This window comes from Anabrus simplex, chromosome 7 (assembly GCF_040414725.1).
Source record: "Anabrus simplex isolate iqAnaSimp1 chromosome 7, ASM4041472v1, whole genome shotgun sequence".
NCBI lineage: Eukaryota > Metazoa > Arthropoda > Insecta > Orthoptera > Tettigoniidae > Anabrus > Anabrus simplex.
Window position 1 is genome coordinate 120,269,476 of NC_090271.1, and position 26,034 is coordinate 120,295,509.

Consider the following 26,034-nt stretch of genomic DNA (forward strand, 5'->3'; position numbering starts at 1 on the left):
GCCCTCAGTATACACCACTGCTGGTCAAAGTATCCCAAACATCGAATAAGTTTGACAACTCAGTTTTCTGGAAATAGCCACCAGATTTTGCAATATTGGTGAGCACTTGCAACTAAATTCCATTTACACATTCATGCCCCCATAAAAAATTAAAAAATGCATGTTTCTGTCAAAAGCCTGATTTGCAAGTTGATATGAAATTCTAAAGTGGTCAAACTATCTCCAGTTTACGCTATTATTATTATTATTATTATTATTATTATTATTATTATTATTATTATTATTATTATTATTATTATTATTATTATTATTATTAAATATGGTATATTTATTTTACAACTTGCTTTACGTCGTACCGACACCGATAGGTCTTATGGAGATGATGGGGCAAGAAAAGGCTGTGAGTGGGAAGGAAACATTCGTGGCCTTAATTAAGGTATAGTCTCAGTATTTGCCTGGTGTGAAAATGGGGAAACCACGCAAAACCATCTTTAGGGCTGCCAACAGTGGGCTTCGAACCCACTACCTCCCGAATACTGCATACTGGCCGCACTTAGGCAACTGCAGCCATCGAGCTCGGTGTTATTATTATTATTATTATTATTATTATTATTATTATTATTATTATTATTATTATTATTATTATTATTATTAAATCTGGGGATTTTCTTAGTTGTTCGGTTGCGAATGTGGTGACATGAAGCAAAGGAATTGGTCACACTGACTGTTGTGGTTCGGAAAGTTTCAAAACGAGCAAGCACGTGGCGAGGATGTACGCATTCGGTTAGGTGAGGACTGCACTATGTATGTATTTAAAATGCGTCACAACAACGTTATGTAATAGATGGTTCAACTTGAAAAGGAACGAATTCCGCAATTTTTCAGACGTACCTCAACAAATAAAAGGTGTGCATTTCTAGAAGTGGTTGAATTCTTAAACGCAACTTGATAACAGTCTTCGTTCTCTTTCAGAATAGTCGAATTGTTCTTGCTATTTCCTTTCAGAGTTGAAAGTGGAATTTGGGCCCGTCAACATGAGTACATTGACGAGAACTTGTTACTTATTTATGTATGTGTATTTTACTAGTATTACTGTTGCTGGGCAACTTACTCGTGATCGAGATCGTCTTTTGAATTGGTGTTTGGACGGACAGAATCACAAAAGCAGTCCAGGCCCCGAGGCAGAGTTATATAGTCAGGTAAAATAGTTAATGTCGGGGAATTACATGCCAACTTATCCATTAACAAAATTCATTGTACCGGTTCGTGTATATATACGTGTAATTAATTTTTCGAAATTATCCTTTGCAGTGTACACCATGGAAGGAACGCTCCTGCTGTACGTTTAATACAACTAAAGACGTACACCATTCATATATGTACAATTTTGACTGGAACCACTGCAGTCATATTAACCGTACCATGTCCGAGGCCTGTAAAAGACATTTTCAACAAGATTTATGCTTCTATGAATGTTCTCCCAATATTGGACCATGGGTGGTAACGGTATGTGTGCTTTAATAATTTTATTTTATTTAACATCCTCAGTTACTGTATAGTTTATGAGAGGCCGAGATATTGAAATGCTGTCTTGCTAGATTTCTTAAAATACGTTTCATTTAAATCTGTTCAAGTTTCACATGGTTTTTGGCAATGGAAGCACAATTAACCTGTTGTGCCACTGTATTAGAAATATCAGGTTGCTTTTTTATACCATGAAGCTGTCTTTTAGTTTGTGAAGAGTATTTGTATAGGCTATAATGGAATAGTTTGAGCTTGAGGATCTTAAGGTCAACCAACTTTTTCATACAAAATTTGTGTGAACTGAGCTATGAATCAAGGCTATCATAGGTTTAGTACCTATATTACCAGCAACAGAACTAATTCTGATGCACCTGAAGGAAACAAGACCTAGTCAATATGATTGAGGTGAGATTCAATCACATCCATCCCTTAAATGACAATATAAACTTGGAATGATTTATTATAGCATCATTACTTTACTTCTCGCAGCCCAGTACTCGCTACATTCAGCTGCGCGCGGAACAACTGTCATTTGTTTACACGCTCGTGGCCTTCTCGGGAAGGATGTTGTGAAGCGGTGCTCAGAGCTGCCAACCTCTGTACTGAGGAACTAATGAGTGAGGTGCTTCGATAGCTGGTGGTGGTGGTGATTATTGCTACACGATTGGTCTGGACTGGTTCTTGCCGTGTGGACGGTTATAAGCTAAGTTCCTTGCAGGTACCTTCCCTCAGAACAATTGAATTACAGAGCGAGTTGGCCATGCAGTTAGGTTTGCGTAGCTGTGAGCTTGCATTCCGGAGATGGTGGGTTTGAATCCTACCGTCGGCAACCCTGAAGATGGTTTCTCATTTTCACCCAGGCACATGCTGGAACTGTACCTTAATTAAGGCCAGATCTCTTCTTTCCCAGTCTTATTCATTTCCCATCGTTGCGTTGCCAAAAACCTTCAATGTGTTAATGCAGTCTTAAACCACTAGAGGAAAGAAATATTTGAACCTACAGATTTGTTTATTGTGGGTATCCACAAGGTTTGTATCTATATGGAACATGAATTATATTTTGATAATAATTAAAATTAAGTCTGATAAGAATATTAACAGCAATGAACATGCAATACCACATGCTCATTCTCTTTTTGCATGACTATACATACGAGAGCGAGTTAAATATTATTTAGTTTCATTATTGCGTGAATGTGGTACTTTACCATGTCATTTTTCTGCGTAATCTCTGCTGTGTTCAATGCAAGACCTCCAGTGCTTACAAAGTGCATGGATTCGTCTGGGGGAAAAGCAATCCTTTGGTTCCAACATTCAATCAGTCGCCCAGGTGACAGGTTCCCTGTCTATTGCTTTCCTGGTCTTGGTTGTCTGTGCAGCCATTTGTACACTGCTTTTATCTGTCCTCTTCATCCAAACAGAATAGCTTCTTAGTGCCTCCTTGAATAGCCCAAACATATTGTAATCAATAGGGGCAAGGTCTGGTATGGTGGCTGTGGAAAACCCTCAAAATATAGATCTTGGATGGTTACAACTGTTGCACGGGTAGTACGGGACTGAGCATTGGTCATGCTGCTGCTGTAGCATATGAGCATCACCATACGGAATCTTCATTTGTTGATGGTGTTCGGTCGTCTATATTGTGCTGCTGTCGATAGGATACTTGTTAAAACCTTTTCAACAGTACTGCCAACAGACAGAGCCATGGCACAATATTTCATATTTTTATTACACTTTTAAGGTTTTCATTCGACTCTCCATCATACTTGCGTAAAAGATAAAGTATAGGAAACTTGCACAAAGGATAAACACCAAAACTTCACTATGAATACACAAGAGAACGAGCTTCACATTTACACAGACTTGAATGTGGATGCCCATGCTGCACACCGACACTTAAGAATGGAGAGCTGTATCTAAAAAAAATTCAGCAGATATGTCAGAAGTACAAAATGTAACTCTTAAACGAAACTTTTGTTCTGATTAGTGTGATCATCATCAAATTTTGTAATTGCAGCAGTGCATTCCATAAGAGTAAAAGTCCAATTTTTGACACTATATAAGTTATATATATCGTTGTAATCCTCTAACGGAGCTCTGCCGTCTGACATTCAAAACAACAGAAGTTCCAGCATATTCCACATGTTACTGACTTACTGAGATTCATAAGCACACAAGTCCATGGACCTGTGTTCTGGAAAGCAGACAGCGAACACCAAGGAGGCGTGACTGTGAATCATAACAGCACGTTTCACAGACGTTACACTGAGGCACGTGTGCACACTCACAGGTGATGGCTGTTGTTGTAAATTCTGGCATGCTTGATTATTGTGATTATTGTGTAGTTTGATAGTTCCCAGTCTTTTATGAATATCTGAGATATAGGTGATGTTTCGGATGATGATAGGCCTGTGCCTAGAAAGAAATTTAAACCAAACGAATGGACAAGGAATGCACGGAAACGAAAAATTACGTGTGGAGAGCGTACCTTAAATACTGTTGGGAAGGAATTATCTGCAAGGAAGATAGCACCAGACTGCAAGCAAGTGAGACTAATAATAATAATGCTATTTGCTTTACGTCCCACTAACTGCTTTGACGATTTTCGGAGACGCCAAGGTGCCAGAATTTAGTCCTGCAGGAGTTCTTTTACGTGCCAGTAAATCTACCAACACGAGGCTGTCGTATTTGAGCACCTTCAAATACCACCGGACTGACCCAGGATCGAACCTGCCAAGTTGAAGTCAGAAAGCCAGCACCTCAACCGTCTGAGCCACTCAGCCCGACATAAGTGAGACTTCTGAGTGTTACCGACTCAGGACAGTTGTCAAACTAATTTTTGGCATATGACGTTTTATATTCAGTGTTTGTATCTAACATATCCTAACATCCCCATATGATAGACGAGGTGGTCGCCATGAATAGAGATGCGTTTCTGATGAGCTAAAAGTGCAGATGTCTAATCATATTTAGTCTTTTCCATACCATGTTGTACATTATGGCAAAGCTAAAAGGAAAACAAGGTACCTGAGTGTGGAACTTATTTATAAAATGTGGATGTCTTATTTGCAAAAATATGAACCAGACTCCTATTTAGCTGTATAACAAAACATTGTTGTGAAACTAAAAGATAAAAAAGTTTTTTTTTTTTACAATATTACAAGGAATATTTAAATTTCCCCTTGGACGATCTCGAGTAGATATTTGTGCTACATGTGAAAATTTTAAAGTAGATATTCAGTGTGAGAATGTAGTAACAGTACGAGAAAAGTTAAAAATTGAATTAACATTGCATAAAAAAAAAGCTCAGAAACTCTGTGACTTGATGAAGGAAAGTGAATTAATGGTAAAGGAAGGAGGGAATGTACCTGGCATTTCAGAAGCCATGGCATTGTATTCAATCACAGTCACAGCCAGTTCTATCAATAACTGATGTGGCCTCTTGAAGTCTGAAACTTAGGTAAGTATTTAGGAATTACCTCCACTTCCAGCAATCTTGAGCGATGTTTTGCCACTTAACTCCGGAGATTTTACAGATGTCCTTGTCCCAGCAATCCGGTGGTCTTCCTGACGGTCTCAGTTTCTCTCTTGGGCTCCATTCGAGAACAAACTTGTTCCACCTGTCATCCCTTTTTCAGGACACATGTCCTGCTCATTGCCACTTCAAGGTTGAAATTCTCGTTATGATGTCAACGACATTTGTGACTGCTCTTATGTCATGGGCCCTCTATCTCTTCTGGTAAACCCAGGCATAGACCTCTCCATTCCTCTCTGGGGAGTTCTTAGTTTCCATTTAGTGAACTCATTCATTGTCCAGGTCTCACAGGCATAGGTCATGACAGGGAGAATGCATTGGTCATGAACTTGCTTCTTTAGGTTTACTGACATGTTGGATTTGGAGACTGTTGAATATCGTCCAAATGCCTGCCATCCTCCAGAAAATTTTGTGACATATCTCCTTTCCTGTTGATTTGTTGGCCTAGGTAGATGTATTCACCAACATTTTCAATAGTTATTCCCTCTATCACTACATTTTCTGAAGTTGCCCACTTGTTATGCATGACCTTTGTCTTGGACAGATTAATCTTGAGGCCTACTTGCTGACAAACTAGTACAAGATCACGTACCGTACTTGTGATTACAGTTGCTCCCTATTGTTAATCAACAATACTATATCGTCCGTAAATCTCAAGTGATTCAGCCTCCTCCCATATCCTCGCATACCCATAACAGAAATGTTTTATGCCAGGCAACTCTGGCTGTTCAATTTTGGAATACATCGCTTTTTGGATGGTGAATGTTTTATGTATCCTTACACAGAGTTGGTTGGGAAGAAGGGTCCCAATGAAGTGATTTCTCTTCTGCAGCATTTCATTAACAGTATTTGCCCTGATGTAAGGAAACTTTACATATTTAGTGATGCGTGCACTGCACAAAACCTAAAACAAAATTGTGGCTCATTGAATTCTTCAATGAAATTCTACGAACTGGAAGATTACCAAAGCTTTTCAAGCAGGCTAAGATAATTGCCATCCTGAAACCAGGCAAAGACGGAATGGATGCTTGTCACTACCGGCCAGTATCGCTACTCAGCGTGACCTATAAGCTACTAGAAAGGCTTATTCTAAATCGCATTCAAGAGGCCATTGATCAAACCATCCCTGTTGAACAAGGTGGCTTTAGGAAACATCGGAGCTGCTGCGACCAGGTTTTAACATTGACAACTCTAGTTGAAGCTGGATTTCAACGAGGTCTCCGATCAGCTGCAGTTTTTGTGGACCTTACAGCAGCTTATGACACTGTGTGGAGGGATGGCTTGATGTCGAAGTTTATTAAAATCATCCCATGTCAAAAGCTGGCGTTTCTAGTGAACAACATGCTCTCTGACAGACGCTTTAAGGTGTTTCTGAACGGACAGTCTAGCAGATGGAGGACTCTAAACAATGGCCTACCACAGGGATCAGTTCTGGCCTCCATTCTGTTCAACTTGTATATTCATGATATGCCAGACACTGACTCATTGAAAATCCAGTATGCAGATGACCTAGCGTTAGTCTTCCAGAGTAAAGGTCTTATGCACTGTGAGAATGTACTGACAAGTGATCTGACGAAATTGAATGACTACTTCCATAAATGGAGACTTCAACCTAATCCAAATAAAACTGAGGTTACTGCATTCCATCTAAATAATAAGGAAGCCCATAGGAAGCTACATGTGACTTTCGACGGAACCGAAGTACCGCATAACTACAATCCCAAATATCTAGGAATCACTCTGGATCGGTCATTGACATTCAAACAACAGTGCATCACGTTATCTAAGAAACTTGGCTCCAGAGTGAATCTACTCCGCAAGATTGCCGGAAGTGGCTGGGGTGCGGACGCCAATACCCTACGCACTGCTGCACTCGCTCTTGTGTATTCTGCTGGTGAATACTGTGCTCCTGTATGGAAAAACAGCATTCACACAACAAAGATTGATGTCCAGCTTAATGAAGCCATGAGAGTGATCACTGGTACTGTCAGATCTACTCCCATTCAGTGGTTACCTGTCTTAGGTAATATTGCCCCGCCAGATCTAAGGAGGAAAGCAGCTAGGGTAAACTTGCTCAAGAAGATCTCTTCTCATAAGAACTCTCCCTTGTACGATGCCCTACAGCACCCACCAACAACTCGTCTGAAATCACACAAACCACCCTGGACTGATTTTAAAAGTATCAGCTCTTTCGACATGACCTCTGAGTGGCGACAGCGTTGGCATGAACATCCACCCTACAACGCTCACTTGGTTCAAGATCCAACAAAGAAGGTTGAAGGATTCCATCTGCCGCGTCAAACCTGGTCGAAGCTGAACCGAATTAGGACGGGTCAAGGGAGGTGTGGCTACATGTTGAAGAAATGGGGTTTCCGTTCGTCTGCTGACTGCGACTGTGGAGCGGAGGAGCAGACAATGGAACACATCGTTAAGGAGTGCCCACTTTGAGCATTTAATGGTGATCTGAGGCTTCTACATCAAGTGACTCCGAGTGCTCTGGACTGGTTGTCAAATTTGGACATTTCCATTTGATATTTTTTTTGTGTACTTGTAAAGCCATACGATATATATATATATATATATATATATATACCCGGTTGTTAAATATTTAAGTTATATAACTGATCAGGGAAGATTTGACTACATTTGCCATGTGTACCCAACTCAAATAGAGCTAAGAAAATGTAAGCAGGATGTTGTATTCACGGCTGATGATTGGATACATATCATTAGAAATACATCCAAGAACATTAAAGTGATAAACTTGGAACAAAGTATGATTAAAGATTTTAAGGCTGGATTTTCTAAAGTTACTAAAAAACAAGAACTATGGAAAGTGACATTTTATAAAATAATTGAATACAGGTCAAAAATCATAACTGCAAGCAAGACATCAAGTGGCTAGTTACAGAAACTTTCATGATGAATGGAAAAACAAAATTTGATGAGAATACGCTGGAGAGAGCATACAGAGCTGAAATCCCCCCTGAAAGCTGCTAAAGCCAGTGATAGTAAAAAATACATGTCTTCAATTTTACCAACAAAGCAACCTTATTTTCAGAGACATCTGGACCAGTATGGTAAAGACCAGGCGCCTGGTGCCGAGGAATCAGGGAGTGAAGTATGGGACTCTGATTAAGCAAAGAAAAGATATGTTAAATATATATATGATACAGTCGAACCTCCCTTCTGCAGACACCGTCGGTTCCAAGGAAAAATGTCCGTTACGAGAGGTGTCCGCTAAAACAAGTTTGTAAAAATAATCGAACATTTTAACGGCAAAGAACATCCGCCGTAAATATAAGCATACATATCTTTATTTTTATTATTGTAAGTCATTTCTGTGTTAGTATTTCATAGAGAGTGATTTTACATCATTTACAAACATTACAGCTTCGTGAAGTAATCGTGAAGCTTCGTCAGTGTAAATTTAGCACATGTTTTCTTTTCTTTTCCTTCTCAAGTTGACTACCTGAGCTCGGCCTTATCAGAGACAATCCGAGTTATGAATAGAATGATGCAAGAAGGGAAGAAAATCCCCAGATAACTTGTGAGTCAACAGACTCTGGCAGCATTTCTGGGCAATTAGAATTCTCGGAATAGGCCTATACACCACTAGGTAGAACTGAATTCCGATGTACCTTCTCTCCCCTTGCACTCGAAATAGTACAAACATTCAAAAAGGAGTTTCTTATGTCTGAAGAATGGTTTTAAAAGAAAGGATGATATGTGGTCCGGCGTAATAAATTATCCTGCAACGTGTAAAGTGTCCGCTTAAGTCAAGTAGACGGGATAAATGGCGATGTCCGGAGTTCGAGGTGTCCGCTTAAATGAGGCCAATATAACACTTGTCTTACGTAAAATAAAATCGGTTCCGAGGAAAATTGTCCGTATAGTGAGGTGTCCGCTGAATAAGGGTGTCCGTTAGGGCAGGTTCAACTGTATTATGAAATTAAAGACTGGATTTATGCAAACTTATTGCAGTGTTCTTTCATGTCCAAAATGAGTATATTCCTCTCTCAAATCACAGTTATACTATCTCCAATCAATGTTACTGGCTAATTGAGTTCTGTAACAACACAAGTCCAGCATTTTCATTATTTTATTACAAACAAAGTACTTGTAATACTATTTTAATACGTGATGTAATTTATAGTTAAGCAAAGTATAACTATGAAAAAAATCTTAATTTGAATTTTGTAAGAATTATTACGTTTCTCTTGATTTTCTCAAAATCTATTCAGATGGACTTGTGCTCTTATAGAATGCATGGCTTTAATTGGCACTTCTTTTTTTTTTTCAACCATAGAAGACAGTTTCTCATATAAAGTCAGGTATTTTCTTATATGCGAGGGCTTCATTTTAAGTGATGACATCAAAATTGGGAAGTAGAAATAAGTTTTTTAAGAACATGAGAAGAGTGAATGTTGAAGTGTAAGGATTCAAGAGGAAAAAGTTTGTCTATGATAATGTTGAGATGCATAACAGATGTGATAGAGTTAACATTTTCTATGTTCATTATCAATTTTTTATAAGTACATCCTTGGAATAAATAGTACAACGAAAAGAGCAACTTCACCATTGGATCTGTTTTGTGGGTAGGGCTAAGTTCTACATAGGATAACTGGGTTTAACTGTCATTGTATAAATTGTATTTCCAAAACTCACTAATGACTGTATTTATCTCATTGCAGGTTCAAATGAAGATCCGTAATGAACGATTTGTTGATGTGCCTTTGTGTCAGAGTGATTGTCATGCATGGTTTAATGCATGTGCTAAAGATTTTACCTGTGTTCAAAATTGGGTGAGAGACTTTAACTGGAAAGGGGGCAAAAATGTTTGTCCTCCTGAATCCGAGTGTAGAACCTTTGAAGACATTTTTAAAACTGATAAGAATTTTTGTGAGAAGGTAAGTAGATTGTTGAGTAAAAGTACATATTGAATATGAAAATCTAGGTACTGTATCATAGTAAAGCTCTATTTAACCGTAGAACATTAACCCTCTTTCACCACACATTATTACTAACCCTTTGTAATATTTGGTAAGATTTTGGATATTTTGAGTTCTTAGAGTCATTAACCTAACATGATTTGGAATACGTAGATATTAAATCATTTGATGCGATCGTTTATTAAATATAGCAAATTTGATACACAAAACTATTACATTTTAACACATTTTATAAGAAAGTAAATTGATTATGCAATATATTAAAATAAACCCATAAACCTATGCATGTGGGTTTTTTCTAACACAAACCAAAACTGCTATGAATATAGACAAAATAAGTGTAAGTGTAAACAAGGCATAAAAACACATTTTACTTGTTCAACTGCAAGAATTTTCCTGTAGTTCTATTTCATGCCTCTGAAAAAAATCTAATGATTAGTTTCTTGATAAATATTATATTCCGATCAAAATCAGAATTTTCTGGTTCATCTTCAGAGGATACAGAGCCTAATTGGGGTGTGTTGGGGGTCTGATGATAACAGGTCAAGTGATGTATCACAAACACTAGCCTACTGAAATTCTGTTTCCTTCTTCAGGCCTTAGATGCTTTTTCTCATCTTCGTAATTCATATATTGGTCACTATCGCTACTATCATGAACACAATCATCTTCTCTGAAGTAGTCCTCTTCACTCCTTGCCTCATCTTATTTATCATCATCTGATGCATACAATAATCACCAATAATTTTATTAGAGATTTGCATTCTTCTGCCCTGTGATCACAGACACAGAGTAATACCAACATACAGTAGAAGTCCGCTATAGCGAGTGTGGCAAATAGTGAGAACTCTGTTATAACGACAGCTTTTTTTCTGTCCCTTGAAAATTCCTATATTAAGCTATGTATTATTCTTCGGTAACAGCGAGAACCCTTATCACTGATGCAGCCGTTATTACGAGAGATTAAGCGTGGTTGATTTTTCCATTATCAATATTTATGCACTCAGCAGTTATATTGAATGTGATCGATCCAAGGTAACTAGAATAAAAGGTAGGCTACTCCGGCGGTTGAAGCTTCCATTGGTTGGAGCGCTATGACGTCATGCGATACGAACGATAGCGAGTAAGGTACACAGTTGCAGTACAGCAAGCCTGTGAGTTCTCGTGCCTGTGAAACATCTTCTCGATCTTTCATCAAATAATAGTCTGGTTTAGTCCGATTCAATAAGTAACGGCACTTCCAATAGGTTTAAAAACGTGAAAATGCATTAAATTTCGTCGCATGCTGAACAGGTAGAACATAAACTATCAAATATATGACACATAATACGATAAGAAATAAAATATTGCCATGCAACTCAAAATAATTAATTAATTTCCTGATGAAGTAAATATTTATATCAAATGGCATAGGAAAATATGCATCATATCGACATCTTTATGGAATTATATTCAGTTATTAAAACGTACGTGTCAGGAGACTTAATTACTTGATGAACCAGCTCAAAGCTTAGCCTTGTTATTGGGATGTTTTCTCAGTACTAGTTCCTTACTTTTTGCATTAAAATGCCATATCCTAATAAATGTCCTGGTCCTTACATAGAGACAAATTATTTTGTCATGGAATACTGGAAATTTTGACTTAATAATAGAAATAAGAGTTTTCATTACATTTTTGCATCTTACCGTGAAACACACCAAATGAAATTCCGAACTGGGCTGTGTTTTTTAACCACTCAACACTGGGATGTGTGAGGCCCCCTTTTGAAATAACCGAGACCCAGTAATAGGTCTCTTCTCGCACGACATTTTGTCTCTCTCTTCGTATTTACTGTATATCGGATCACAGATACTGTATTATTTCACGAGCTTCGAAATATATTCAGAAATATAAGTTATTAGCTCACAATAATGTTAATGTTATTGGATTTTACGTCCCACTAACTATATATTTGAGCACCTTCACCACCAGAGTGAGACAGGATCGAACCTGCGAAGTTGGGCTAAGAAGGCCAGCGCTCTACCATTTGAGTTGCTACTCAGCCCGGCTATTAGCACATAACATTATTATAGAAAATATGATTTTCATTCAGACACCTTCAAGAGTTTATTATGAAGTGTTTCAACAACCTAGCATTGTTGACGAGGAAGTGTTGTTATGGCATCACAGTAGCAAACTAACTGGCTATGATAGTTGTTGTCGTTATTGTCTTTATAATATGCAAAATAATAATAATAATGTTATTTGTGTTACGTCTCACTAACAACATTTACGGTTTTCTGAGACTCGAGGTGCCGTAAGTTCGTCCCACGGGAGTTCTTTTACGTGCTGACAATTTATAGCGCCACACACACTTCCATAATATGTTGACTGCATTTTAATCAGTACAGTGGTTCTACTTCAGATACTGACAACACGAACACTGTTCACGTAGTGAACCACTATAAAATTATTATGTATCCGTGATCCGATATACAGTGAATACGTAGAAAGAGATAAAAATGTCAGTCGGTCGGTCACTTGCTTTATTGGCTTATGCTGCGTGAACCATCAACGATAGACCCCAAGTGTAAGCGTACAAATTGTAGAGCATAGAAACCTCTACAAAAATGTCTGCGATGGCACATACCTATTTCCAACCGGCTGCCCTCTAGAAGCGATTTTATGCTATAGTCCGTGGTAAAAAATATAACTCCTTAAAATTAAATAAATATTTCAATATTATCCTCGAGTTCCTCATCAAAATAAGTTGTTTGACCTCCTCCAGTATTTTATAAGGATTACAATAACCTTTTGAGGACATTATTTGCATGAATGGTTCAGAAGTTATGACCATTTTAGACTGTAGTGGTATTACGTGTCAGCAGGACGGGCGAGTGCTGTCTCATATCACATGACGTCACGCAGAAGGCGGCCAGGGAAAGAAACAAGTAAGCGCGATGCAGGAGAGACCCCCCTGTGATCGATCATTTTCAGTATAGATTTTTCGCTATTAATCAATCAATCACTACTGATATGCTTCTAGGGCGGCCCAGGTAGCAGATTATATTATTAAATGAAAAGCGCACAATGTGCAAAAACAGTTTTTGTACAGATGGTCAACTATGCTAATGCCATTCTTATTATTGAGGTTGTCCTCATTTTGCAGTTTTGTGCATGGTATCTTTCACAATGATCGTTGCACAGGTTACATATACAGTCTTCGGCTGGTGGAAGTTTTTGGTTTGGCAGAATCTGTGGTGAAATCCATGAGTGGCGTAACGTGTAATTACGTGCCGTAGCTCGTAATTTGCTTGCTTCCACTCTTCCGTCATTATAGCGTCCGTGGAATACAAGTCGGACCAAATAGCATTCCTTTTCTCGTTTAAAGTTTAGCGTGCATTCTCGTAGGGCTTGGTGTTTGGTAGACAAAACTGTGTTTTGATATCGTCAATGAAGTAGTCCTCCTTGGTTAGAACATATGTTAACCTTGAAGGGGCTGACTTCTCAATGCCTAGTATTCTCTTGAGATATCGGGCCTTGACTTTTTCTATTGTCATCAGGTCGCTGAGTGTGAGTTTTTCCCAGGTGATGCTAATCCCATAGGTTGCTATTGGTGATATGGCTGTCCTGAACAGTAGCATTGCTGTACCCAATGATATTTGTTGAGGTTGTTGAATGTTGTAGATGGCTTTTATTGCTGCGGCTGCTCTTTCTTTGACGTGGATATTGTAGGATGTTAGAGTAGTTTGGAGGGTGACTCCAAGGTACTTGAATTTCGGCACTACTTCCAGAGGTTTGTTGTGCATGGTTATTGTATTTTTAGGTGCATGTTTTCCTCCTTTCCTGAAGGTCATTTGTTTAGTTTTGTTGTGGTTTATTTGCAAACCGTTTCTTTCTGCCCATGAGGTGAGCCTATTGAGGACCTCTTGGAGCTCGTCTATGTTTTCTGAGCCTATTGCCATATCATCTGCGTAAAGTATAAGCAATGCTGAGGTATCTGTGATTATTTCTGTGATGTCTGCTGTCATGATGTTGAATAAAATTGGGCTGATTGGGTCACCTTGTAGGACTCCATTTGTTTGGGTTACGTTTTTGGATAGGGTTATGTTGTCTGATATTTGGACATAGTTATATTTGAGGATATTCAAGATTATGATTGCTATCGGATGTGTAGCTCCTATTAGGTAATTGAGTTTTCGGATGAGTGTTGCTCTACAAAATATTTCTTTCCTGGATGCCTCAATGTATCTTGGACTTGTTCTATTAGGTATTTTACGGCATGTAGTGTGCTTCTTCCCTTTCGGAAGCCGAATTGATTTTCTGGTATCTGGGAGTCTATTTCTTCTGCAAGCCTGATTGTTAAGATTTTCATGAAGATTTTGAATGATGTATTTTCGAGGGCTATACCTCCATATGAATCAGGATTGTCAGTTTCTCCTTTCTTAAATATCATTTTGATTGTTGACAATCTCCATTGCTCTGGAATTTCCCCAGTGTGCATGCATGTGTTGAATAGTTCTACCCAGTAGTCTAACATGACAGGTAGAGAGTCTTTCATGTGTTCTGTGCAAATGCTGTCTGGGCCGGGGGCCTTTCCATTTTTTGCTGCTGTTATTGTATTATATATTTCCTGCCTCGTTATGGGGATGTGATTTCCCGTCATTGTTACTGGAGTTAATTCAAAAGCTGTTGATCGGTGTTGGAGGTTGAGAATGCTTTTGAAATGGTTTTCCCATGACTCCATTGAGATATTATTTGATGCTGAAGTTTTTGGTTTCCTAAGGACTAGGAATGGGTCATTTTGGGCGTTTGCAGCACGTCTCCTGGCGTCTTCCTCAATGTACTCCGTTCTTGTTTTCTTGATTAGTGATTTATATTTCCTTCTTTGTTTGGCGTATTGGGCCAGGTGACTCGGGTTCGATGTGTTCTTCGCTCGATGTAGTGCCAGGAGGGTCTTTTTCCGTTCATTGTAACAGTCTTTATTGAACCATGGTTGTGATCTCCTTACTTTCGTGTGAGTTTGGCATGATTGGAGGGTTCTTGTACACATTTCCACTGCTTCAGTTAGTTCATGTCGTTGAACTAATAGCCTTGCTTTATCTATCTCATCACCGATATGTCTTAGTTTCTCTGGATCTAATTTCCTGGATATTTTCTTACTTGGTTGTATTGGCAATTGATCTTTATGAGTAATTTCAAAGACTGTCGAGATTGGTATATGTTTCCTAATCGGAGCTATGGCTGAAGTCCATAATGCTTTTTGACTGAATATTTTAATGTCTGTACCTCTGTAAAAGACTAAATCTATGGCGCTGCTTCCATTCGGGGCTATGTACGTTTTCATGTAGGGACTGTTAACAAGGACATAGCCGGCTTCTTCCATAGCCTCTTTAATCAATTCTGTTCTGACGGTTGGTTTGTCTATTCTTGCATTTAGGTCGCCTGCGAAGATTACTCTCTCATCTGTTTGCGTTTGTGACAAGGCCTCTGTTATTCTTTCGATTGTGTCCTCTGTTGACATATGTGGTTGAACATACATGCCAATGATTGATAGTAGGCTGGTCTTTACGGTAATTGTGTTTTCTTCTTTTATTATTTGTTTTATTTTCCCTAAGTTTGGTTTGAGAAAGATGGAGACCCCACCTGATGGTCTTCCTGTGGTCTGACGAGCGAATGAATGAATTCCGTAATATCCTTGAATGTTGAAATCCTGTGTTAAGAATGTTTCTGTCAGTATAATGGCGTTGTAGTTGCTTAATGTCTCTATTGGAAAGAGAGGCAGAGCGTTTTTTATGCCTTCAATGTTCCATAGGAGCATATGTGTATGTTTATTGTAGTTCTCCTCCTTCAGCACGGTTTGTTCTCCGAAAATGAAATCTTCTTACGATTGTTCTATTTGGCCAGAATTCCGGTCGTACAGCATCTTCAAGGAATTTGAAAGGGAAACCTATTTTGAAGGCCTTGTTTTCACTTCGTGTGTGAAGTTCTTCGCAATGGATATTATCTTTAATTTCATTTTTCTCTAGGTACTTCTTAACCTTCTCTTCTGTTGCGTTTCCTTTCAGATTGCCTAGGTAAAGCCTTGCCATTTTGTCAGCAGCTTGTAGATCATGTTCTTGAACCCTTGTCCCTCTGATGGTTTGTATGTTTCTTTTATTTATTACAGTTGTCCATTCTGCTTCTCCTCTATAGTTATGATCGTTATCCCTTCCGTCTGTTTTGTTATTGAGTACTTCATTATCCTTGTGAGTAAGCACTGCATTCCTATTCAGGGTCTGCGTTACTTTTTCTTCAATAATTATATTTACTTTATTCGTTATGAAGTCCAGTTGTTTTTCTAGCATTTTCTTAAATGATTTCAAAGAAATTGGAAATTTACTGAACATCTCTCTTGGTAAGTTATTCCAATCACTACTCCCCTCCCAATAAATGAATAATTACCCCAATTTGTCCTGTTGAATTCCAGCTTTATCTTATTGTGCTCTTTCCTACTTTTAAAGATACCAACCACTAAAACTTATTCGTCTACTAACGTCATTTCACGCCATCTCTCCACTGACAGCTCAGAACATACCCCTTACAATTGATAATTCCCATGTTTGGTCTGTACTGAATTTGATGTTTATCAAAAATGTTAATAAACATCTTTGTAATACTCTTGATAAACATACCGCTTAGTCTAGCTGCTCGTCTCCTTTCTCTCAACTCTTCCCAGCCCAAACTGCAACATTTTTGTAATGCTACTCGTTTGTCGGGACTGGGCAAGCGGGGCGCGCGGCTGTGCACTTGCATCCGGGAGATAGTGGGTTCGAATCCCACTGTCGGCAGCCCTGAAGATAGTTTTCCGTCGTTTCCCATTTTCACACTGGGCTGTACCTTAATTAAGGCCACGGCAGCTTCCTTCCAACTCCTAGGCCTTTCCTCTCCCATCGTTGCCATAAGACCTATCTGTGTCTGTGCTTTAAAGCAAATTGTCAGTGCGACGTAAAGCAACTAGGAAAAAAAAAATTTGTCAGAAATCACTCGGAACTAATCGAGCTGCTTTTCTTTGGACTTTTTCCAGTTTTTGAATCAAGTATTCCTGGTGAGGGTTCCATACATTGGAGCCACAACACTCTAGTTGGGGTCTTATCAGAGACTTATATGCCCTCTCCTTTACATCCTTACTACAACCCCTAAACACCCTCATAACCATGGGCAGTGATCTGCACCCTTTATTTACAATCCCATTTATGTGATTACCCCATTGAAGATCTTTCCTTATATTAACACCTATGTACTTACAATGATTCCCATAAGGAACTTTCACCCCATCAATGTAGTGATTAAAACTGAGAGGAGTTTTCCTATTTGTAAAACTCGCAATCTGACTTTTAACCCCTTTTATCATCATACCATTGCCTACTATCCATCTCACAACATTATCAAGGACATTTTGCAGTTGCTCACAATCTTGTAACTTATTTATTACTCTATACAGAATAACATCATCTGCAAAAAAGCCTTATCCCCAATTCCACCTCTTTACTCATATCATTTATATATGTATATATGTTGTACCAGAAAATGCCTATGGCCTGGAACATAGTTTTGGTTACATGCATATTTGCAATGTGACGGCTCAAACGTATGTGTAGAGTGCACGAAGTAACTGGCAGACTGTCATGCTGGTCTTCGCGTACGGGTCTGCAAAAGTCGAACCCGGTAATCTTGTCGCGTAATATCTTTGATACAATCTTCGTCGTACTTGTAAAAATTGTATAGTATTTTGGAAGTTAGAAAATTTCCATTGCTTCGAGACGAACTTAAACATTTTACGGTGCTATTTCAGAACTTATAATATTTCTGCGATTCACAAACTTAGTATTTTTGTGCTAGAAAGTGAACGCCTTCATTTAACTTAGTCTTGTGCTAACATTCAAACGTGATTTACTTTGAAATGTTATAGTGAATAACTGAGTGAACATTAAGGCTATTTTACGGCAGTTTAGTTGAATGGTAACTTTATTCAGTGGAAATAATTCGTAATATCTCTTTAATTCATGTGTGATGAATATTTAGGAAAGTTTGAACTAAACCAGACTTGTGTCATGAGTGAACTACATTTTACACTTCGTAACATAATAGTCATTTGAACTCGTATTCAATTAGAATCCAAACATTTGTTATACATTGAACAAACTCTGAATTATGTTGAAAATAGTATAAACTGTGTTTCGAACTGTGCTTCCAATTAGTCAAGCAATAATTACATTTTTGCACTTGCTCATTATCCATAAACAAGCCCAATATAACAGTTTTGGGCTTAATATAGTAAATAAAATAATCAGAAAATTCAAATAGAAGTTTCATACTAATCTAACACCCAAAATAAAGAAAGATAAATATGCCAGGTTCACTTTCAACAATCATAATATACATGCAGTAATGAATTTGTTCAGAAAGCATAACTATAAAATTGAGTACTCAACCAGGAATAATACTAAGTAAAAATTTTGTAACTACAACCGTTAATTCCCTGGGGAAAGACAAACATTTAGATTCAGGGGTTTGCAAATTAAAATGTCATCAATGTGAAAAATCTTATATTGACCAACTGGACGCAGTTTTAAGGTAAGATTCTTAGAGCACATCACTGCCGAGAGGCACAAAAAATGTCCTCGACGGGCCGACATATGAGTGCAACCGGTCATCAGTTCATCACTGTAGAGCAAGATTTGACAATATTATGTAAAACAAATAAAGGTGGTCTTCTAAATACACTAGAAAATATATACATTTATGTAGATCAACAAAGTAATCCAGATAATAACCTGAATGATATAATTGTTAATAGGAATCCTTTATATAAAGGGATATTATCACATCTGGAAGCATTAGGCATTAAAAACAACACAAACAATAAAAGAAAGAAAATAAACAAACTTCCGTCATCCCATATATATATTCCTCCTACCCCTTCTTCTAAAGCCGAAACCGTGACCGTAAGCGACATGCCTCCTCATCACTCCACAGTTCTTCAAAGTGAAATTGAACATCCACATTTACTTCTGGGAACTAGAAAAATAATTTACGAGTATGGAAATCTGCGAAAATGCAAGTTTTGAACAAATGGATTGCTGTTGCAGACCTATTGTAATGTGTGTGGGGTTTTCTCCGACTTTTACGAAAAATCCGCTGTAGCTGGTAAATTTTTCGCCGTTATGAATTCTTGCTATAACAGACTTCTACTGTACGTACCTTTAATTCAGTTAAAAACAAAGTCGCTGCAAGATCCCATAAATTCATTCTTCTATATTACACTATCAATAACCACTTGTCAATATGGCTACACCCATTCAGTTATCACAGGAATGAACAAAGATATCACCAATCACACACGCCACAGTCAACAACTCCTCGAGAAATTCGCTACACAATATGGCGGCAAACACGCATATGTGGAAGGCAATAAACTGTACCATACTACTACCTATTGTCGTAAAAATTACGAAGGGTTAGTGTTCTAGGGTTAACAAAGAATTAATGTGAAGTTTTTTTGGAAATAATATTTTTCTTGTTATTAGAGTTTATTTAGAAAAGAAGAATGTGATAGCTCAGCAACATGTGTAGTTAATTTTAAAATGATCTATTATGCTACAGCCTCATGGAAGAGTATGTTTTTTTATAGGTTTGGGATCATTCATGGAAATTTACTTCTGATGCCCAGCCGTGCATGAGACTGTGGTTTGATGGCAGTTTAGGTAATCCAAACGATGGTGTTGCCAAGTTGTATGCACAGAAGTTGGTATCCTCTTCAGCATCTTGTGTCATATCTTCACTTAATTTTATAGTCATACTTTATGTACCAGTATTTCTTAGTGTGGGTAAGAAAATACATGGTTAAGGTTCAACTACTTCATTTTTTTTTTTTTTTAATTAGAAAAGTACCTGTAGTATGTAGACATTGTAGCCTACTCTTGATAAGGCCTTACAAAATGAGCAGGTTACCTTCCGGTTACTGTTGTCTGGCTGCCATAAGTCATTTCTTGTTTTAAAGTTGTGCATTGCAGGATAGGAAAATAAATAGAAAAACTGAATAATTCATTTATCTTACAACCTCTCACCAGAAAGTTTGAAATTGAGGCTATAATTGTAATAAAAATTGGAATTAAGAAGAAATACTATGGCAGCAGGTGGTATGGTACCCTGTAATGTTGAACGTGCCCCTGGCTGTGATTCTGAGCAATACTGCCAGGTGGCAGGACACTGCATAGTAAAGCAGGTAGCCTGTACAGTGGTGGTGGTATTGTAGTCTGGGTGGTTATGGAGTATGGATGTGAAAATCAAGCAGTGTGTGAGCATAAAATTCTTGACAGCTACAGAAACATGCACCTTTATCCAGCAGGCTTATGGCAAGCCATTGTTATCATCATAAGCACGAGTGTTCCAATGGCGTTTAGTTTTGTGAATGGCTTCACATACAATTTTATGCTTGCATGCTGCTTGTTTTACACACCTGTGCTCTATCACTCTGATAACAATATCACCACAGTGCAGACACCTGCATAACTGTGCAGGATCACAGCCAAGGGTCAGTTTTAGATTACAGGGTACTCTACCACCTTCCAACGGGAGTTCCTCTAGTTAATTCTAATTCTCATTACAATTAGGCCTACTGTCTCAACCTTGAAACTTTCCCTGAAAAAGGTTGTATTACATGTTCATCTTCATATTCCTATCTTTCTAGATACTATTTGATTTATTATCTTTCTAGATACTGTTTGATTTGTCACTTGTTTGTTCCTCTGCATTTCTAATTTTTTTTTTTTTTTTAATTATAAGCCCAGTAAATGTGAATGAACGGTAGTATAGGGACTGTATGACTTGTTCAACATAATTTAATGTTTAAAAAGCATACATTTCTGAAGTGAGCAACAAATTTCACAGCACTAAAGCAAGATTTTGTATAGTACTTCCTTAACAGGACTTTTGACCTACTCTGTCTTCAAGGACTTGAAATGCAGCACATTGTAGTCAACCTTTTGAATGAAAACCGCTGGAATCTCAAACCTGCGCATTCATGCGAGAACGAATTAACATAAGCTGATATTCTGAGCTTTTGGCTGACAATTTACATTTTAAACATGTAAGAAGAATCTATTAAGCTTCCAGTTCCAATGAATGTGAAGATGATGAAATCTGAAGAACAGTGATAAAGACACTGCAGAATCAAAATACAGCAAAATTATTCTTTAGAGTTCATTGAAAGTATTTCATTTCAAAGAGTTATTATATGAATGAAATTATTATAAAGCTTTTATTTACTATACAGTACAGCATAGGTAGTGATGGAATATAAGAAAAATGAACCCCCTCTAGTCAAATATTTTTAGCTATGACACTAAAATGAATAGACTAAAAATTGAGCACCACTTCACTAATCTAGTGATGGGTTTGTATTATGGGAATCTCATGTTGCTTTGTAATTATTGAAAGGGAGTGTCGAAGTTATACACATTTTTCATCGAAAATACAGTGTATATATATATATTTTGAATCTCATGTGCTTTACTTAACTATAGGCATATATAAAAATTAGCAGCATAATCAGTTTCATTAACATTGGAGCCATTATTCAAAACTATTAAGAAGGAAAGGAATGATTGAAATGATAGATGCATTTGAGGACTGTATATTTCAAGGATTGTGTACCTTTCCTCACTCATGGCTACCCATTAACAGATTTAAAAAGGAAGGACTGTTGTAGTCCTCTTTATTCTTGTTATGAAATAGTTGTGTGGTCTACAAGAGCACTGGAGTTCTGGAACATTGAAAAAGAATTTCAGCTGTTAAAAAAAGTGTAACTAAAATATCTAGAGACTACTGAAATTATTGGGGGTGTCCACTAATCTGGAAATAAGAAAATGCTGTGAGATTTTGAGAGTAAATGGAAGATGTTATATTGATACAAGTTATGCTTTAGATTAGGCGTGTCAAACATGGCCTGCAGCAAAATATTTTAAGTCTGGGTCTAGTTTATAAAGTTTTTCCTTAATGGCTTGTGGGGACCAGATATAATCAGTTACACAATAGAATACCTTACCTTTGGGAGGTATTAGCAATTATTTTGTGTAATGCAGAATAACACTCAGTTTATGCACACTGATATTCTCACGAATTCCTGTGTAATGTCTTTCCATTCATCTTGTTTAGCCTGCACAATTTGCTGCAGCATTGATTTGTTAAAAAAATCGTGCATTTTTTAAACAGCTTAGTAAACATCAGCCTGAATTATTAGTCCTATTAAAAATGGAGCCCATCAAGTGTACTTCGAATTCAGTTTCCTACAGAAAAGTACATATGCATTTTCTTTCTAACAAATTGTTTTCTGTGTTTTGGCACATGTTTTCTCTGACTAAAAATCAAAATAAGTCATATGAAAAAAGGAACATACATGCAGGTTTTTAAAATTACATTTCTTGTTAAATATTGTCACATGACAGGGGTGATAAATAAGCAAACAGCTGGTAGTGTTTTAATTCTATGACTAAGCTTCTAGTACTTGCACACTAACATTTCACAGTTTGAGTTCTCAGGCATTTACTCATGAACACAGTCATGCTAGTTGCACATTACACAGTTTCGTATATCCCATGTAGTGCACTGTCCGCTGCAATAAGCCATTGTCACTTGTTTGTCAATCCCACACTCCAACAGGCTCCATTCAATGTCCCTCACTGGCCTTCCATCATACTCCATGCTGGCACACAAATCAGAACACTCGCTTAACAGCAGATACTCAACTGGAGCACAACTCCAGGATTCAATGACTGACGTACTTTACAATAGTCCACCAAGAGGATAGTCTCTCAGCACTCTGGCAGTGATCACACCCCGACTCTACTATGTTCATGGCAGTGCACACACGGTACTCCACTTGGTACTCCGTGGTGGTATTCACACAGTACTTAGTACTCCATGGCAATACAGATGCAGTACTCCACACTGCACTCTGCGGCAGTCCACACAACATAGCACTCACTCCACTCGACTGCACTCCCCCTCTACTCACAATGGTCAACTCCACTACAACATTGATTGTGACTGACTGGCTATCTCTCCATCTTATATGGGCTGGGCTTGGTACCCAAGAATAACCCAGAAGGCTGATTCACCTGGAACATTCTCGGTCAGGACACTCTGGGCTAGACACCCAGATCTTTCCAGGGGGCCATAGAGAGGGGAACGGCCTCCCACTCTTTGCTTCTTCCTGAGTGGTGGTCCGAGCAGCGGGGACATTAACCTAGCGATGACGTCGCTCACGGCCTTTCTTGCTTCAAAACAGCGTGGTAGTATGTATTTGCTTCGTCACCCTAACAAGTTGCCAAAAATTACTCTTTTACCGTGTTAAAGGAGCATTTCAAATATTTCAGCCCATGGCGCTCACATGTCAAGTGCTGTTAACATTGTAAAGAGTTATTTGTATTTATTATTGGATACGTCCTCACTTCTTTACTATGGTGGAAATAAATTAAATAAAGATATAAAAGGAAATGTGGACCAAGCCATAGGAAATATGTCTAGAACCCTACAAAGATAATATATTGCCTAATCTGTTGGAAGTACAGGTTTTGGAAAAAAAGTCATAATTACTGGCTATGGCTTCGGACACTCTTAATTGTTGACAAGGAGAGAGATCAGGGGTAATCTAATTATGATGATGCTTGTTGTTTAAAGGGGCCTAACATCGAAGGTCATCGGCCCCTAGTAATCTAATTAAATCTGACTTCAGTGCAGGTGGATCAATGGGAAATGCAAACCTTGGAAAGTTCTGTGTTTGATTAATTTACAAGTAACTGTACTCAGCCAGACAATAAAACATATTTGGCATGTATGCTACTCTCATTCCTTAATCTTGTATGAAAGTTATTGAAAACCTTTTATCCAAGGTCAGCTATTTATAACTATTTTCACATCAAAAAAATACTTTTGAGCTTTCTTTTAACACACATTTTAAATTTTCGTACTAATGTAGTTAATTTTTCAAAACGTTTTAAATTGTAGATGTTTATAAAAACTGAGTACATACTACTTTAAGAACTGAAATATATATATATATCATTAACTGTTGGAAGAAAGAATTAAATTTATTATGTAAGAACCCATTATCTATGGATAATTTTTATTTCAAGTTTTAATTTTACCACCTTTTTCAGTGTTAGTCCTGTAATCTACAGTTGCATTATTATTTCAGATCTTTCAAAAAAAATTTGCAAATTTTTATTCAATTTCTGCTTGCTTAGTCATGCTTTAAACATTTGTATGGTCTGGGTTTGTTGTTGGGACAGTGTATAATGGGGAAGTAGAGATTCAAAATTACAATACCAAAATAATTATTACTGGTTGTATTCTAAATGAAAATGACTATTGATTCTTGTAAGCTTTCAATATTTTTGTTTCTTTGTTGCAAAGAAAATGCTCCAACTTTGTGTATTAGTGCCCATTAAACAGTTTAGGAGAAAATGGTATTGGTATCATAAATAGAAATAATGTTGACAAGTTTTCATATGAAGATTGAGTGGACACTCTGTTGTTAATTATTCTCAAATGTTATACTTATTTATTTACTTACTTGCATGTAAAGCAAATACAGTAACAGTGTAGATATTTTCAACAGAAACTAAACAATGCAACTGGTATGTGTTGTGTGTGATTTTCTTTAAGCATGTACTTACAAATGGTACTTGACAAATAATGTACCTGTATTTTGGGGGGTTTTAAAAATATTTTACAGCTATTGTTAAATCTTTTATAATTCTGTTACTTGATATATATTTTATTTATGAACATTTTATTGTGAAATATGTTGTTTTATGATCATTTGTTGAGAAGTACTGTATTCAGGTCATTTGAAACTGAGTATCAAAAGTATAATTTTGGTATGATTATTGTTCCTATAAGGTTAGAACATAGTTTCTGTATAAATAATTTTAAGCATTGTATTTTAGAAGGTATAGGAAGCAGTATAATGACAATATCAGTGATATAGGACCAAGAAGTTATCCAACCATTGTAATGCAGAATATTTTTTTAATGATTTGAGTGAATGAGTGATAAAATACATATATTTTTTATATGAGATGATAACTGTTGCATTCATCTTTGAAAAACATATAGCTTATTGTTTATAAAGGATAATGCTGCCTAAACCCTTGGTGGCTCATTGCTGAAGATTGGAAATGCAAGTTTTCTGCTAGACTGGAAATATTCCTAATAATCCTTAGACCCATATTTCATTACAATTCATTGTTATGTCAGATGCAATGTTACTAGGATGTGCCATCAAAATATTAAAATGTTCTCTTTTTAGATAAATAATCTGTTTCTGTGTAAGTTTAAAGATGAGTGTATCAAGCTGATATAGACCCATTATGATTTATGTGTATCATATCAATATGAATTTTGTAATTTAAAAAAATTTGTACAATTTTTTTTTTTTTCTTAACATAAATTACACCAAATTATCCTAAAGGACCTGTAGTTTGCCTTTGTATGCCTGAAGTGGGAATCTAAATACTGAATAAATACCACCCAGCTAGGATTGATAAGATTTATGGGGATATACTAAAGGCAATGAGTTAGGATATAGTGCCATATCTGAAATACTTATCTGATTACTGTTTGCATGAAGGAGTGATACCAAATTAATAGAGAGTTGTGATTGTAGCCCCAGTATACAAGAGAAAGGGTGATTAACATAAAGCAGATAATTACAGACCAGTCAGATACATGTGTTCATAAGCTCTAGGAAAGCATTCTTTCTGATAATATTTGACACGTTCGCAAAATTACTAACTGGTTGGTTAGAAGGCAGTTTGGGTTCAGAAAAATGTATTCCAGTGAGGCTCAACTTGTAGGATTCCAGTAAAATATAGCAGATATTTTAGATTCAGGAGGTCAAATGGACCAGAGGTGCTCAGCTGGGCACCCGTTGAGGCTAGCCCAGTGTGGCCGGGCTGGCGTGACGTAAATGCGGGCAGCTTACATAACAAGCGTAC

The 26,034-nt window shown here is 37.3% G+C and overlaps 1 protein-coding gene across 2 annotated transcripts; it reads left to right on the forward strand.

The window, feature by feature from the left end:
* The first annotated feature begins 763 nt into the window (after positions 1–763).
* Positions 764–23,431, forward strand: LOC136877336 (folate receptor gamma). 2 transcript variants are annotated; one of them, XM_067151288.2, is made up of 5 exons: positions 764–906; positions 1,006–1,199; positions 1,312–1,506; positions 9,754–9,969; positions 19,665–23,431. In XM_067151288.2, the coding sequence occupies exons 1-5, from the start codon at positions 807–809 to the stop codon at positions 19,878–19,880; spliced, it is 921 nt and encodes a 306-aa protein (XP_067007389.2). In that variant the 5' UTR covers positions 764–806; the 3' UTR covers positions 19,881–23,431. The 2 variants fall into 2 exon arrangements, with proteins under 2 accessions (XP_067007389.2, XP_067007390.1); XM_067151289.2 differs by having other exon boundaries at positions 1,088–1,199.
* The last annotated feature ends 2,603 nt before the right edge of the window (positions 23,432–26,034 follow it).